The sequence below is a fragment of the Podarcis muralis genome, chromosome 13 (genome assembly GCF_964188315.1).
Source record: "Podarcis muralis chromosome 13, rPodMur119.hap1.1, whole genome shotgun sequence".
NCBI lineage: Eukaryota > Metazoa > Chordata > Lepidosauria > Squamata > Lacertidae > Podarcis > Podarcis muralis.
This window is the reverse complement of record NC_135667.1, coordinates 28,546,314-28,564,511: the sequence shown is the minus strand read 5'-3', so window position 1 is coordinate 28,564,511 and position 18,198 is coordinate 28,546,314. Positions and strand designations below refer to the sequence as shown.

General features: G+C 44.8%; 1 protein-coding gene across 1 annotated transcript in view; it reads right to left on the bottom strand.

The window, feature by feature from the left end:
* The window catches only part of GRB7 (growth factor receptor bound protein 7), a 72,977-nt gene that overhangs the window by 52,400 nt on the left and 2,379 nt on the right, over window positions 1–18,198 (bottom strand). Inside the window, 1 exon segment of the mRNA XM_028752035.2 lies at window positions 13,418–13,505. Coding sequence (XP_028607868.2) covers window positions 13,418–13,505 — 88 coding nt within the window.

The following is an 18,198-nucleotide window of genomic DNA, read 5'->3' as shown; positions in this document are numbered from 1 at the left end:
GTTAGAGGGCCTTGTAAAAAATAACGAATATTAATCCTTATTTTTGGCTTCACGCTTAGGAATTTAACTCCACCCCTGGGAGGGGGGCTAGAACCCGACAATGCATGCGTTTGGATCCCAGCTAGGAAGGAAAGCGTGGGGAATGTCTGATGGTGAGGGGATCTGGAATAAAGAAGCAGATCTTTTGCTCTCGAATCACCTCCACCTCTGCTGATGGATCTTCTCTGGAAAAGAATGGGGTGGGAGGAAGCAGGTGGGGTTTGGTTAGTTGTGATTATGTGTTACATTTGCTTGGGGCCTAAGAAGCAGGGCAGCCAAACCACAGGCTGCAATCTGCGGGCAAAATCAGGCCAACAGAGAATCTTGGAACCAAACTTGAAATTGTATCACACCCTATATATAAATCCATGTTGGCCTGTCACATGCCCCGCCACCCAGGGTGATAAACAAAAGAATCTCAACTCTGGTAGTCCACTCCCCACCCCGCTTCCATGCACCATTTCTGAATTCCACCATGTAGGCTCTCAGGTGGCAATACATGCAAGATCACACATGCCTCTTTCTCCGGACTGGGTAATACAGATCTACTACTACCCCCACTCCTTACATGAATATGGATTGAAGACCCTCATTTCCTTATAAGCTGCCATTTGTTTGACATCTCCTCCGCCTTCCTGCATGAAAAAAAGGCTACCTTGTTATCAGCTCTTTATCCACCATCCTGATTGCTGAGTGTCTACTCAATGCAGCAAGTGTTGGCAGACGGAGATCAGCAAGGGCTTCAGGCTCCCGATTGTTTAACGGCAACAAAAAGCCTTCTATTTAGTCTTCCCACCAGCCCCACCAAATGAAGTCGGTAGAATTCTTAACCTGCAGTAACTCAGATGTAGATGATGATGATTTGGGGTATCTGCATATGCAGATCATTCCACTTTATGGCTCCTGGGGTGCTGCACTCAATTGGCTCTCTGCCACCATTTTGCACCTGGCTTCAATTGGCGTTGTAGTAAAAAAAAAAAAAGGAAATTTTTGAAAAAGTAGTTCCTGCCACCCTTGAATCTGCCAGTGCCTATGACAGAGTGGCAAAGGGTGGCTAATTCACCTGTGCAGGGCTGGATTTAGGTTGGATGAGGCCCTAAGTTACTGAAGGTAATGGGGCCCTTTATATGTCCAGCTGTCCTTTGTCAACAACAAATTGTTGCTTTTTTGTGTTGAAGATATGCTATATGGTAATTAATGGACCTAACAGGTATCTAAAGCCATTTGCACATAACGAAATATGCATTTTATCAAAGTAATTGTTGAACTGAAATACAATTAAGAAGAAGTATATTAATAGTGAAATACAATTAAGAAGAAGTATATTTTTGGGGGGGGAGGCCAAGAGAGTGGGGCCCTAAGCTATAGCCTGTTTAGCTTATATGTAAATCCAGCACTGCTTATGTGGAGCCAAATCAAGAACCTTATTTATTCTGTGCGCTCTAGCCAAAGCCAAAGCGTGGGAAACCTTTCTTAGGCGAGAGGCCATGTAGTCTAATAGGGAACCTTCCAGGGGCCACATACTAGTGGTGGGCAGAGTCAGAGACAAAAGCAGGTAAAGCAAGAAACGGATGTGTCTTTTCTCTTTGCAGAGCAGGTTGTACTACAGCCATGCGAAAGCCAGAGGTTCGTTCACGCCCATCTGCAAACACCTCTCCATCCTCTAAACAGTCAATGAAGAGGCATCCTTGCAGCTTAAAGACACGTCAACCAGACAAAAGCACTTCAAGAGGGTTGACAGCAAGGCCTGTATGGCCCGGGATGGCTGTGTGGCCTAAGGGGCGTTATGGGGGCTGGACAAAAAGGCCTGGAGGGGTTGCATCTGGCTCCTGGATCTGACGTCCACCATCCCTGGACTAGTCACACATACACACATGGGGGGGATATTTAAACTAAGCAAGGTGGCCAAATCTAGCCTCATGAAGGCTACTATCCTGCTCCCAGCTGGCAATTTAGAAGCAAGTGCACATCTATTTAGGGACAGCATCTGCAACTATGGGAGCACGTAGTGGCAGCCCTCTTTTGAAGGTGATCTTGCTCCCGGGCCCCTCTACCCACTATCCCGTTATGAAAGACAAGCTCATCAGACCAAGTATCCACCCAGGGTGGATCTACACACAGGGGGGGAAACCATGCTATAAATATGCCAGAAATTAAATCGTTATAACTAAAGAAAAAAAAAACCCCTATGTAAAATCGCAAATAATTTTTTTTGCTCTCCAGCGCCATCTGGTGTTGCATGTTTATAATGCATTCAAAGCGCTGGTGTTTGTTTTTGACTAATGTAGCTGAGTCCCAAGTCCAGCATCCTGTTTTGGTGTCTACCCAAATACCTCCAGGAAATCTATATGGAGGGCATGAAGGCAATAACCACCTCCTGTTGCTTATTTATTCTACCCTCAACCCCAGCAACTGGTAATCAGAAGAAAACTGTTGCTGGAACTTGAGGTACACTGTTTCTGGACATTTGGTTGGGTATCATACACAACAGCTACAAATAAACCTCTCCTCCTCCACAGATTTGTCTATATAAAAACACGAAAGTGACTCTCCAGTGAAACTAGTTGCTGAAGTTTGGGAGTTATGCCTGTTGTATAGTTTGCAATCTCGCTCAAAATTTGCCCCAGCTTCTGCTCTAGGAATTGCCACCCCCATTTTTAACCCCCCCCCCAGAAAACAGAAACATTGAAACCGATTATACTGTGATTTCCCAACCATTTCCTTTTGTTCAGGTCCTCTTTTCATTTCTGCTTCAAGGTAAAGCTGGAAACAGGAAGAGGACTGAACTCTAACGAACAGACCGACACAAATGAAAGGAGAATATTTTTTTAAAAAGAAATAAAAAGTCAAAAGAGCCAGAAACACAGTAATATATATATATATATATATATATATATATATATATATATATATATATATATATATATATATCTATCTATCTATCTCAAACCCTGAACAGGCAATCTCTCTCTATATTGAGACAAAAGCGCAGAAGTTGCCATAAACATTGGGGGTGGGAGTGGAGCGATCAGCTTCAAAATTAGTATGGTAGACCGTAGATAATAATTAAGAAAGACGTCAAAACCAAAACAGGCAGGAACAATGAAAGAGATTGGGACGCTGTGGAGATCTCACAATACAACCCACACATACCGGGAGGAAGCGCCACTTAAGGCAGGGGACTTAGGTCTGAGTACATCTACTCAGGATCAAGCTATAGATGCCTCAAATCGTTTCATCTCCCCCTCCCAAAGTTGTTATCCTCAGTGTGACCCTTTCTGACTCCCAGCGGGAAGAGGAAGTGGAGCCTGCAGAAAGAGGCAGAAAGGAAAGGGAGTCTGCTTACCTGGCCCTGGTGATCTGAGTTTCCGCTGCAGCCTCGACTCTCAGAACTGGGGGATCCTGTTTAGTGAATCCTTTATCTACCTGCCTCCGGAACGGCCACGCCTCCTCCTCCTGACATCACAGCCAGTCAAAACACACACAGACACATACACAAAACCCAGACCAGGATCGACTGCGCGACGGCAGGTGCACCAAGCCTCCAATTCACAGCATGCAGAGTTTGATGTTTAACTTTGCCAAAGTTTTCCCTCCCTCTCCCTTCACTCCAATACTCTTGCCTTCGTCTTGTTCTTAAAAAATAAATCAGGCCATGACAATATTCCACGCCACCTCAAACCCTGCCAGCTAGCAAGGGAAGGGCATCTGGTGTTGCTCGTAAGCCTGATAAAACCAGACTTGACAGCTTCGGGAGAGTAGAGATGGAATGGGGGCAGGGAGCAGAGGCTGGAGAAGGAAAGATCGCATTTCGAGCTGGCCTGCCGGCTGCTGATCGGTGCCTTGATGTATATAACCTTCCACAGGGACAAATCCCATGACGGCAACCACCTCAGGTCTACCACTTCATGCACAGGACTAAAAAAACAATAATATACTAAGAAGGACTCAGCAGGCGTGTGAGTTCCGCAGTAGGGGGAGGAAGCCAGGGCACACCACGCTGCCCCTCCTTTCCGTGACTTAAAGAAACCCCAAGCTCTCAAACAACTTGGACTACAAAAACAATTATGCAAGTAGAATGCGAGCAGGGGTGTTGTCGTGGGCTGGCCGGATGCAAAGGAGTGGTGGGAGGCACCAGTTGGGGAACCCCCCAAGGGAACCCCCATGGGAAGAAGGCTCAGAGCCAGGGGACTGGTGGTGGGATGACAATGAGTGGTCAGAGGGAGAAGATTTGGGGAGGGGAGGTGTTGGAAGCTAGAAGGGCAACAGGGTTTAGTGAGCAGGAAGAGGCTGTGGCAGAGAGCAGGTCAGGCTCCGAAGCTGAAGCGGAGGCTGGAGAGGAAGCTGGCCAAGAGGAAAAGCTGAGACAGGCTGCTGAGGAATCCAGGGAGTCTCCCCCTCCTGCTGCAACCAGCTCCCCTCCCCTCTGGTCTCCTAGAACACGCAAAGAAACAAAAAGAGCAGAGATTGGTTGTGTACAGATGCCGTTTGTGACCTGCTTGGGAAAGACCCTGGAGAGGAGGAGCCTTAGAGAGTGGTGGGAACCATCAGTCCTCACAAATGCTTCATTGGAGCAAGACCTACTGGGAAGAGTTGCTGGGATCACTAGGCCTGTGCTATTTTAGTTTCTTTGAATAAAGAGTTAACTGCACTGACACCTTTTTTGGGGGGGGGGGTTTAAATGCTGATCTATGCTTGACTTCGGCTCCTCACAAGGTCTTTGCACGTACGACTATCCCCTTGTTCGACGGACGTTGTGGACTGAGGTGCAATGAGCCTCAGGGATGTTGCAGCTGTGTCACACTTCCACAATGACAGCTCCCCTGCTGTCAAGTAGGGCCTCGCGGAAAGAGAACATTGGTCTGAGGAAGAGGGTAACATTCCCTCCTGAGGGAAACATTCCCTGGGAGCTGAAAAGCTATGAGGATACTTCTGTGGGGTGGGGTAGGATGGAAGGATTCTGGTTGTGGCTGATTTGAAAAGTAATAAGGTAGATCATATGGGACGCGGGTGGCGCTGTGGGTTAAACCACAGAGCCTAGGACTTGCCAATCAGCAGATTGGTGGTTCAAATCCCCGCAACGGGGTGAGCTCCCGTTGCTCGGTCCCTGCTCCTGCCAACCTAGCATTCGAAAGCACGTCAAAGTGCAAGTAGATAAATAGGGAAGGTAAACAGTGTTTCTGTGCACTGCTCTGGTTTGCCAGAAGCGGCTTAGTCATGCTGGCCATATGACCCAGAAGCTGTACGCTGGCTCCCTCAGCCAGTAAAGCGAGATGAGCGCCGCAACCCCAGAGTCGGCCATGACTGGACCTAATGGTCAGGGGTCCCTTTATCTTTACCTAAGGTAGATCATAGGGTTTTTGATGGGCATACAGACCGCAGGGTGCACTGCTGGCCTGGCGTGAAGATTTTGGTTGTAGCACATAGCTTGGTAGATAGTGCTAAGGAGGAGTCAGTGGTTGTAGTGCATGCTGGCACCAATGACATGGGGAAATTATTATTATTATATTTATTAAGTTTGAATACTGCTCTTCATCCTCAGGGAGGTTCACGACATAAAATTACAATATGAAAACTGCAAAATGCATAATAACGAGAACAAAAACAAACTAATAAACCCCTCTCCCTCAACGTATTTGAAAGGACATCAGATGCCAATCAGCCAAAGGTCAGGTTGAAGAGGAAAGTTTTTATCTCGCGGCTAAAAGTGTATACAGTGGTGCCTCGCAAGATGAAATTAATCCGTTCCGCGAGTCTCTTCGTCTTGCAGTTTTTTCGTCTTGCGAAGCACGGCTATTAGCGGCTTAGCGGCTATTAGCGGCTTAGCGGCTATTAACGGCTTAGCGGCTTTAAGAAAAAGGAAACAAACTCGCAAGAACTCGCAAGACGTTTCGTCTTGCGAAGCAAGCCCATAGGGAAATTCGTCTTGCGGAATGACTCAAAAAACGGAAAACCCTTTCGTCTAGCGAGTTTTTCGTCTTGCGAGGCATTCGTCTTGCGGGGCACCACTGTAATGAAAGGTGTCTGCTGAACCTCCCTGGAATATAAAACTGCTGGATTGTGCTCCCAGCAATATATTGTTTAACTTATTAATAATTATTATCTAACCTTTATTTTTACATGAAAACAGTTACGGAACTACAGTGGTACCTCTGGTTGCGAACGGGATCCGTTCCGGAGCTCCGCTCGCAACATGAGCAGAATGCAACCTGCATCTGCGCGTCACAATTTGCCGCTTCTGCGCATGAACGTGACGTCATTTTGAGCATCTGCGCATGCACGAGCGGGAAAACCTGGAAGCAACCCGTTCCATTACTTCTGGGTCACCGCGGGACGTATCCTGAAAGAACGTAACCTGAACCGAATGTAACAAGATGTATGACTGTACAATTAACAAATGAACAGCAACAATTGAATACATTTATTAGGGGATGCCATCAAAAGCCAGTTTTTAAAGATCTTTAAATGTATCTGCCAGGGACCATCCAGCCAAGGCCTCTGGCAACTCTGCGGAGAAACTAGCACGGCTGCATGTAAACAGAGCTGGTCCAGAAGTGACATGGGAACATTTGTGCCAGAATGTGGATAGCACAACACAGCCCTAAGGTCCTTCTGGAAAGAGTCAGGGCTCAGGGGAACAAACAATCTGGAAAGCACCTGGAGAAGAGGAGAAGGACAGGAACACATCTAAGGATGTCTTGCCAAAAGAGAAAATGTTAGGAAGCAGGCAGGGGAGAAGAATACAGCTGCACAGGAAATAATCCTAAGGTTAGTTCAGGAAATTATATCAGAAGGAACTTTGCTCTGGTGAGAAAATTGGGAGTGAGAATGGAAAGTGACTAAATGAGCCACGTGACGATTATCTGGAAATCTATGAAGTGAAAAATGATTGGCTTTGTTTTACAATTTCTTCTAGCTCAGATTGCAGTAGATGAGAAATGAATGTTCCATGAAAACAGAAGCACAGTCATGTAGCAGATTTCAGAGGCAGGGTGTACCAGGCACATTGAGAAAAGGTTCATCACTGGTATGGGAGAACAGGAAAGGCTGAACCTCGTAAGAACTTTGGCAATCCGCTGATGCTATTGACTCCATCGAGTGGTGTCCAAATCTAAATATGCAGAAATAACAAGTGGCAGAGCTCTTCCCACAGGTGGGAGGTTGCCTGGATGTACGTAGATAGAAGCAAAAACCTCCCGCACTGTCTCCTGCCCTTTTCATATGTTATTTCCTAACACATACTGTAAGTGTGATCTGGAGAACAAGCCTTATGAGGAACGGTTGAAAGAGCTGGGTTTGTTTAGCACGGAAAAGAGGAGACTGAGAGGAGCCATCTTCAAGTATCTCAAGAGCTGTCACATGGAAGAGGAAACAAGCTTGTTTTCTCCTGCTCTGGAGGGCAGGACTCAAAGCAATGTCTTCAAGTTACAAGAAAGGAAATTCCGACTAAATGTTTTTTTTGGGGGGGGGGGATTCTGACAGTAAGAGCTTTTTGAGAGTCTCCTTCGGAAGGTGGTGAACTCTCCTTCGTTGGAGGTTTTTAAGCAGAGGTTGGATGGCCCTCTGTCATGGATGCTTTAGCTGAGATTCCTCCATTGCAGGGGGTTGGACTAGATGACCCTTGGGGTCCCTTCCAACTCTACAATTCTATGTTCAGGGGCTACCTACCAGTAGTGTGCAGGGGAAATGCCTGCATATACCATTCTCTCCCAAGCACACATAACAGAAACACACGTGCACACCCTATTAACACACACACACTTCTCTTATACAGTGGTACCTCTGGTTACGAACTTAATTCGTTCCGAAGACCTGAAACTGTTCTTAACCTGAGATACCACTTTAGCTAATGGGGCCTCCCGTTGCCGCCGCGCAGCAATTTCTGTTCTCATCCTGAGGTAAAGTTCTTAACCCGAGGTACTACTTCCGGGTTAGCTGAGTCTGTAACCCAAAGTGTTTGTAACCCAAGGTGTTTATAACCTGAGGTACCGCTGTACTCACACAGCTCAATTTACTTCCATGCTTTGCTATATGGCTAGGATCCCTTTTTCACTAGGAAGCTGAAAACGATACCTGGTAGGGCTGACAAAGCAGAGTGCGCTGGCTCTGTTTCACCAGCCCAGTCGGTTTCCATACTGGCTGTGGAAGAAGTGGCCTAACTTCCTCAGTGGCCAGTACAGAAGCTAAACTGTCCGGCAAAGCAGCAGTAGTGAGCTTTGCTGCATCAACCTAATAGCCAGAGCAGAGACAATGTTGGCTATGTCTTGGAGACAGTCTGGTGGACTGAACTGAGAGGACTGGCAGGCTGGATGAGGCCAGCAGGCAAAGGTTCCCTAGCCCTGCTGCAGACTGCAAATGTGGAGGGGGAGTGTGACTGCACCTCAATTCTTCCTCCTAGTTAACCTCCATTCCAATGTAGTTGGACATGACAAAAACAGCTGGATCCCTCAACCCGTATGACATCATCAAATTTCACACAACAATCTACACGGAGGTTAGAAGCCGGACAGCTGTGCATTCTCCCTTCATGTGTGCATTCAGATCCTAGATAGTTGGACAATTATGTGACCATTTAATATTTGCTGAAAACAACCACACAAAACACTTAGTACAAGGGTAATGACATCTGCATCAACTTCATAGGCTGGAAGGAAAACCCTGGAGTCTGTGGTGGGCAGGTGGTGGGCCCCCATCCCCTACGTGTGCAAAACTCCAGAACCACTTTGGGTTTTTACACAAAGGCACCACCCTACCTGAACTTGATTGGTTTTAGGATATAGCAAACTTCCAGGTGCTAGACCGGAGGGTGTTTGAATCTCTAAAACCATGGATCAAGTTGTAACTGGTAATTCCCAAAGCTGCCTGATTGATTCTGAGTATTCCACACTATTATGAATGGAAATTTTCCAGTTACCCTTATGAAATTGTCCTCTGGTCTTAGCATTTATTAATCTATTATTCCTTTAATCTACTCAGTAACATTTTTTTTAAAGAGCTGATGATTGAATAATCTGTATTTTATTAGAATCAGCTGAAACTTTGCACTTTAATGTCGAGATTTATGAGACTGTTTTATGAGAGTATATTCTGTTTTGCTTTTAACGTTATTTAATATCTATTTGTTTCATATTACTTTGCATAACTGAATTTTTAATTCCTCTCTGTTTCTTAAGTCACCGGAACAAGGGTTCTGCTTTGTTTGTAAATGATTATATGCCTGGGTGATGTCATTAGTGGTCAGGAAAGGGGGGGAGAGAGAGAGAGAGAGAGAGAGAGAGAGAGAGAGAAAGTAGCAGCAGCACAGAGGTGAGCTGATTGGATGGGTCAGGTATGCAGAAGGACAGTAAGACACCTATGAGCTATCCCCTTTTCCAGCCATCTCCCCATGCACTGGGGCCTGGGCTGTTTGATGCTTGCATGCACCCACACCCTAGACTTACAGACCACACTCATTCTTAGAGAAAGACATCACCACCTCCCGCTCTTGCACACACTCCTATGTACATTCCCACACCCAAACGCGTACACAATCAGCACTGCCAGCCCCCTGCACTCCAGCACAGGAGTGGGGCTGGCTAGAAACAATGCCTTTTACTTTGCAGAAATATTCTGTGCCAAGTAAAAGGCAGAATTTCCAGCTCCAGTGCTGACGTGGAAATCTGTGCAAAAAAAAGGGGGGGGAGGAGAGGCAGTGTTCAGGATAGGCCAGCACACACACTTCATTTCAGATTGATCAGTTACAGCCAATAGAAACAAAATATAGCTTTGTGTTAGGGTTGCCATTTTCTTTTGCAAAGTTTTTGAACCATTCTTTAGGAAATTCAGCAAAATCTAGACTTCCGGCATGGGTTGCCATAAGTCCGGATTTTCCTAGACACTGTTTCTGACTGCCGTATTCCGGCTATGTCCAGCTGGGAAATTCTGGGTGTATGGCAGCCCTGTTTGTGTGTACAAATTTCTCTCCCCCTGTTTTATTCTTTGAGTAGCAGAATATAACAAACCCAACAGAAGTTTGCCATAGACTTTGTGAATCTGACAAATACAACTCCAGAGTCTCTGGAGTTGCACACTGAACTCACAGTTCAGATTTATTGACCTTAGCCATCATATTTAACACGCCAATCGAAGTCTTCCAAAAGGCCTGCCCGCTGCAATCTCTCCTCCTGCCTAAATGCTGTGCAAAAACAGGACCCCGGGGGAATCTGTGAAGGTTTACTGCAGTGGGTTGCTGCTTTAAGCATACTAATCCGATCGGTTTCAAACATTGTTTTCCCATACAGTGTCCGATTTAGTCGGAATCCAACATTCTCTAGCTTTCACAATTCAATAAAAGCTGTTATAGTAGTTATTTGTTACTTTATACCAGAAAATGGTCCCATTCTTTTTTCATATAAAAATAATAATACTCTAATTGTAAAAACAATACAAACAACACTTTTTAAAAATTTTGACAGAGAGAAGAGGGGAGGGAACAGGGATACAGAATGACACAAACAAGTCCATATATGGAATTGAGATGTCTAAATATTTCCCTTCTGATTGCTGTTTGCAAAAAGCCACTTTTTCGCATGTCCCAACTTGGTAAGGTTCTAAGTTCATTGCACAACTTGAATGTTATTTCTTGCCAGTACTGGAGCAGCAATTGCTTCGCCACCGTTAAGTGCCCTCATTAACCAGCTGTGCTAAAGAACACCGGAATGCAATTCAACGGCATATTCACATCCATCAGGATTTACCTAGCACCTTATAACCTCGGACCAGAATACAGCCATTCTGAAGCAAATATCCTGACTGTGTCCACCAGCATCCTCTAGCGAAACTTGCTGGCATTGCTTCTTCTCCACTAGCAGACCCATTCTATATAGTTCTCAAACGCCTTGGTACTCAAATGCCTTGGTACTCAAACAACCTGGAACCCAAACACTGCAAAACCTGGAAGTAAGTGTTCTGGTTTGCAAACTTTTTTCGGCAGTCGAACGTGCTCCGTTTTGAGTGTTACGCTTCCAATTTCAGTGCCACACTTCCGTTTTGAGTGTTACACGGAGGTTTGTCTGGTTTTGCTATTTATTTTGTGTTTTTGCAGCTTTTTGTCTTGTTTTTGTGACTGTGTGGAACCCAGTTCAGCTACTGATTGACTGATTGATTGTGTGACTGCAGTACATTGATTCTTGCTTTCATTTTATGGGTCAATGGTCTCGTTAGATAGTAAAATTCATGTTAAATTGCTGTTTTAAGGGTTGTTTTTAAAAGTCTGGAACGGATTAATCCATTTTGCATTACTTTCTATGGGCAAGTTTGCCTTGGTTTTGGAACGCTTTGGTTTTGGAACGGACTTCCAGAACGGATTAAGTTTGAGAACCAAGGTACCACTGTATTCTCATTCTGGTTTAATTGGTGCTACTGCTTATGGAGCCAAAACAGAAACAGCCATGCACAAAAGGGAGGCTATCAGCAGACTTGGGAGGAACTTGAGGCTTGCAGTATTATCAAAAGTGTGGGTGGGTGTAGTGATGTTAAATTCTCGAGAATAATCTTTTGGAGAATATTCTCAAGAATATTCTTGATTAATGAGAATATTAGAGAATTTTCATTTAAAATAGAGGAATATTCATTTTAATGCATTGAAAATGATTTACTGCATTGAAAATAATATAATTAGTCAATATACCTGTTTATTCATGGGTAAACTTGTTCAGATGGCAACCAAAAACTGTACAGAGACTTTTATTCAATGGGGCAATGCAGTGAATTCACATTCTTTGATTTTCTGCCCAAACTTGAAATTGAAAATTCAATGCGAATGACTCACATTAATCACTAAGCTTGCCACTAACCAATTTACCACCAATTTTGAATTCTAATTATGTTGTGTATGTATGAAATGTAGCTTTTAAAGTAAAGGTACCCCTGCCCGTACGGGCCAGTCTTGACAGACTCTAGGGTTGTGCGCCCATCTCACTCAAGAGGCCGGGGGCAAGCGCTGTCCGGAGACACTTCCGGGTCACGTGGCCAGCGTGACATCGCTGCTCTGGCGAGCCAGAGCCGCACACGGAAACGCCGTTTACCTTCCCGCTAGTAAGCGGTCCCTATTTATCTACTTGCACCCGGGAGTGCTTTCGAACTGCTAGGTTGGCAGGCGCTGGGACTGAACAACGGGAGCGCACCCCGCTGCAGGGATTCGAACCGCCGACCTTTCGATCGGCAAGCCCTAGGCGCTAAGGCTTTTGCCCACAGCGCCACCCGCGTCCCAGCTTTTAAAGTAAAGGGAATATAAAAAAACCTCAAGTCCACTACATGAGTACTTTCTTTAAAAAGCATATCTACATGGTAGAGTATTTTCAGTGCTACACTAATAAAATCAATATAAAGTTTAAAATAAATGCTATTATTTCCGAAAATATAACACAAATAATCAGTAATGACAAGTTACATAACATCAGAAATGCAAATTATGATCTGCTTAAACAAGCAAGGCAACACACAACATATTTAAATTATAACTGATAAATTGTCACAAGAAATAAATAAAAATATAGAAACACCAGCTGTTTAAAGCAAGGCCACCTCACCTGCAGTTACACATAATTGTATAGGCCTATGTACTTTAAGTGTATAAAGCATTAATGCTACTTTCTGTAGAATTTTTTTTTAAAAAAGAAACAAACCATTATATGGCCAAGGGTATAGAATTGCTAAGCATAAGGTCACACCAAAATAGAAAAAAGGCTATTACATATAGTTGAAATACATACGAATTCAAATGTTCATCAAATTAAATGAATAGCATTTTTAAAACTAAATATTTTTTTAAAAATGTTTTCTGTAGCTCACATTTCAGAACTGCCAGTGGTGAATGACACAATGCCCAGTAATGTAAATGGATTAAAAAAAATCGTTATTCATTACTTACACTAGCAATATCACACCTTGACTTATTATGTACTAGATTTTTTTTAAAATGTGGGTTGTAAAACTGGTTCTTACATTAGAATTGACAGTTTGTGGAGAATATTCTCCGGAGAATATTCTCACCACACATCAGTGTGTGTGTGTGTGTGTGTGTGTGTGTGTGTGTGTAGGGACCCTAAGGGGGAAAACAGCCAAGTGAACACTGACTGTGCTTAGTGTCCCGGGATGCTCACGACTCTCAAAATATGTATTTTTGATCAATATATATATATTTAAAGCTGCGTGAAAACACTGCTCATTTAAGCACTACTTCATGAATATTCTCCCTTTCAGACTGTAAAAATCTTATTGTACAACTTGTCAGCTTCGGGCAGAGTTTGAAAGGTATTGCCTAAGCACGTTTCAGTTGAAAGGGAACCGATCTGTGAGCCGTGGGGCCTGGGAGGAATAATCGCAAGGGATCTCCTACCTTTCCCTGGCCTCTGGATATCAAAGCGCGATCCCCTGTGGATCCATTCCAGAAGTGGGAGTCCCGATGCAACCGATTCCACGTTCTCCTGATGAAGGAAACAGAAGGTTCAGTGAGAGAACCCTGATTTGGGAGTAAGCAGTAATCTCTTGAAGAACTACCTTATCGGAACAGGCTGCCAGAGCAACAAAACTTTTAACTAATACAGGAAGATGACGGATGAAGGATCCTGTGTGAGAGGCAGGGAAGGGAAGAACTCCCAGGCTGGGAGGCTGGGAAAAGAAATGGAAGCTCCCAGGTGAGAGCTGGGAGGGCCCATCCCATATTATGTGAGATAAGGGTTAAGATCTACCCCTGATAAAGGGCTCTGTATTTTAATCTCCCCTATTTTCCTTTTATTTCTTACAGTTTTCTTTTCTTGTTTTCTTCTCTATTTTTATTTAGATTGTTTGGTTTTTATTGTATTGTATGTTGAAAACTCAAATATTTTTTTAAAAAACAAACACGTGTGTTGTTGTTTTTTACACTTTCCCCAGGAAATAGAAAATCTAGCAGCCATTCACAGGGTCAGGTTTTCTTTGTGAGCAGAAAACCAGTCACACTGTCTTATAGTAAGGTCTGCTTAGGTATGTTTTCATGACTTAACTAACATGGAAGTTTGCTGGTGCAATGCTCCAGAACCTGGTTTAAACCCCAAGCTTTGTTGCTTACTTACCAAACCACTGGGTGAGACCTGAGAAAGAGTATCTAAAATCACTTCATTTTGAAGTGGCTGTGGGGGAAAGCCTGCCCACTGAGGCTCACAGCTAGGGGTGCAAGAAGGCAGCAGTTCCCATTCTGGTCGGTCTTCATCACAACTGTTTGGCTTTCGCCAAATACGATGTTATTTGCCTTGCTGTCTGCTATTAGACGTAAGATACTCCGAACTCGAACTCAGGATGCAAGGGAGAAATGTGCTAAGAGGAAGGCACGCTTAGCAAATCCACACCGTGATCAACTCCCTCCCGGAAACCAATGTCCCCACTGTGGAAGGACGTGTGGATCCAGAATTGGCCTCCACAGTCACTTACGGACTCATTGTTAAAACTATGTTTATGGAAGACAATCTTACTCGGCTATGAGTGATCGCCAAAGAGGAAGAAGATGATGATGAAGAAGAAGAAGAAGAAGAAGATGTAGGTGATGTAACTATTTACATAACTCATGCAAGCTTACGTTCATTTCAGTGTAAAAATCAAAACAGTATTATTTTATTGTTTTAATGTTTTCTGTTTTATCATATCATCAGTATTTAAAAACCCGCTGTTGTTAATAAGATACTGTATGCGGACTTAATAAACAACAGTGAGGTGAACGAATATTCGCTGGACTTATTTCCATTCCGACGAACGAATATTCGCTGGGATATTTCCATTCCTGACCACGGATGAACATACGAACTGCAGCGGTTTCTGCTTCCTTTTGCACTGCAATTCTCCAACATCCTCACTCCTAGCCTGCGGCAATCCAGTTGTGAACCCCAGATACCTGGTGCAAGATTCAGGTTTCGGTACAAGACTCTTAAGACACATTTGAAGGTGATGAAAAGCTGAGGCAGCGGCAAGTTCCCACACTGAGCTCTTCACAGGAAGCTCTCTTCTCCAGCCGCCTTGCACAGAAGCGGCTGTAAAAATTCACCCTGGGCCACGCATGGCTCCTTACCACATGGGTGATGGGTAGGGAAAGGGACGGAGCCCTCCCTACAACAGGCCAACATCCCACCGAAGACATTTCACAGAACTTAAACTTGCTCTGTGGATAAAAGGCAGTGTGGCACTTCTGTGCCTCGGGTCATGCTGAACTTGCGATGTGTACACAGAGGACATATGGCATGCAGACCGTCTGGCCTTAAAATGAGTCAGATCATCGGTCAAATTAGCTTAGCACTTACAGACGCCGCAGGGCAGTGACTCTCCAAGATCTCTGGCAGAAGACTTCCCCAGCGTTCATCCCTAATCTCCTTGTAACTGGAGAATGCTGGAGACTGAATAAGAGATGTTCTGCATGCAAACTATGTACTCAACCACTGAACCAACAGCGTCTCAGTTCATGCCCCAAACCTGCACTTTCATATACTACTGCCGCCCTCCGCCACCAGTTCCTAGAAGCCAACTTCGGGAAAGGGGTCAAAAGTTTCATTTCAGGCACTGAAACACCTGCAGTCAGCACTGGTGTTGTTCAGAGATAAGCGTTCAGGACTCCTGGAGTCAAACCGACTGCCCAGACTCTCTGTTGCAGCCTTCTCATTCTGCTCAGCTCAGTGATTCCATAAAGCCCGTTTCTTGAATCTCTGAGAAGGCAGGACCAAATGAGAGGGGCACCAAGTGAAGGGAAAAGACACCAGTTTATCTTTGCCCCACATTCAACAACTCCCTCTCCCTCTCCGAAACACTTTTATGGCTGTTGATTTACAGCACCCCTTGGCTGTTTGGTTGCCGAAAGTGCTGAGGTTACATGAGATTTCCAGGAACAAGGAGCCTCTTCCCGGAATTCTTTCCAAGCAGCAGAAGCAAAAGCCGCAGGAACATGCCGTACACCCAAAATGCTAAAAGCAGGAAGGGGGTTGCTTGGCTGGGGGAGAAATTGACAGCTGGGATCTATGGTTGCCTGGAACAGTGATCTGGCAGCCAGTGTGGCACTGGGTGCAAAAAATGGGCTGCCCAAGAATGAGATCTTACGTGTTTTGAGAATGGAAGGGAGTAGAGGGGCAGTGTCTGCTAGCAATACAGCCGACACATAAATCTGATGATGGTTCTGAGGCCAAGACAGCTGCAAAGGCCTCGCTAGAGTGTTGAAATGCTGTGTCATCCTGGAGCTGAAGTGATGGGCTGCGCTCGCTGCTGGGATCTGAAGTCAGCAGTAACCCAAAGCCTTGGCAAAACCACCAAGAAACAGCCTCACTTTCTTCCCTGAAGCCTGTCACCCAAGAGCCCAAGGAAACATTCTCTGCACTATGCCGAATGATATGAGGTTTTTGTTAAGTCTTTATTTAGGATATTTCTACCCTGCCCTTTAAGGCAAAGTCATCACCGGGAGGGCTTACAGTTAAAATAGTTTTTTTTATTAAAAAACACACACACGCAATTGAATAAACACAACAAAAACATCATATATTGCTTTTATTGTTGTTGGCTGCTCTGAGCCCGGCTTCGGCTGGGGAGGGTGGGATATAAATAAAAAAAAAATTATTATTATTATTATTATTATTAGGAATCAAGAAGATGAAGCTTGGCTGAATAATAACACTAAATTAGGGGTTCTTTAAGATCACACAAGAAGAGGCCATACATACCCCGTGGTGGGGAATTCTCACGTGTGGTATCACCACTAAAATGGGGTCCTAGTGGGTTAGACAGCAGGGCCTCTCTGAGCACAGCCTCTTAGGGCACAGGCAGGTTCATATAGGTTCAGGCAGTCCTCCAAAATTCCCCTCTAAAGGTTAGTACTAGCGGTTAAACTGAAAATGAATAAGTAACCAATGTAACTGGTGCAAAACTGGTGTGATGTGGACAACTGCCTAGTCCCCACAAGCATTGTAGTGGTGGAGCTTTGCATAAGTGGAAGTGTCTGCAGTGCCTTCAAAGGCAATCCTATGTAGAGAGCATTAGAGTACAGTCGTACCTTAGATCTCAAACACCTTGGTACTTGGGTGTTTTGGCTCCCAAATGCCGCAAACCCGGAAGTGTCTATTCCGGTTTGCGAACTATTTTTGGAAGCCAAAAGTCCGATGGGGCTTCTGCAGCTTCCGATTGGCTGCAGTTTCCTGCAGCCAATCAGAAGCTGGTTTCTGAACATTTTGGAAGTCGAACGGACTTCCGGAACGGATTCTGTACGACTTCCAAGGTACGACTGTAGTTCATTTTGAGATAATCTCTCTTTCTGTGTGTAATTAAGGTCAGGTCCGCTTTTCCCTAGGGCTGGCAATAATTTTTAAAAACCCAGTACATTGTGATCAATGATTACTTTGAAGGAAGAGAATTTCAGGTTCCAAAATTCACTGGGCTTCTACCAGTTTTCATGCTGCAAAAATAAGCCTTCCTACTAACAGCATCCCCTTGAGGGTTGTTTCTCCTGGTTCTGTGGTGGTGCATCTCCACACCCCCCACACCCCTGTACCCCACCTTTCCTCACAGTCACTACATTTCCCCCCAAGGCAGTGCTATCCCCTGGGACAGCTGTGTCGGTAGAGCATGAGACTCTTAATTTCAGGGTTGTGGGTTCGAGCCCCACGTTAGGCAAAAATATTCCTGCATTGCAGGGGTTTGGGCTAGAAGACACTCGTGGTCCAGTCCCCCCAACTCTACAATTCTATTATTCTAAGCTGCAATACAGGCAGAAATTAAACAAATTAGGTTTTTCATCTCACGTGCTGGGGAAAGTTTACCTGTTGCATTGTTGCCTGCCACAAGAGAGAAAAAAGGTGACAAGCCTGGCTCCCTTGAAACATGTGCAGGTACCATATTGGCTCAGCAACCACTGACACACCTGTATGCCTCCTAGGCAAAAGTCCCTCAGCTAAGGACTCATTCTGACTTCCATTTGTCCCGCAATTTCTTCTGTTTGGCCTGTGGTTTCTCAGCACTGGCCCCAGAGGTTTTCCTTTTGTCCTACCGCTTTCCCTGGGGAAACCCGCTGCTTACCGCTGAATCAAACATCAATATGCAGAAAACCCAGCTGATGTTTGCTCCAATTCAGCAGTAAACAGAGAGGCTTCCCTAGGGAAAGCAGAGGAACAAAAGGAA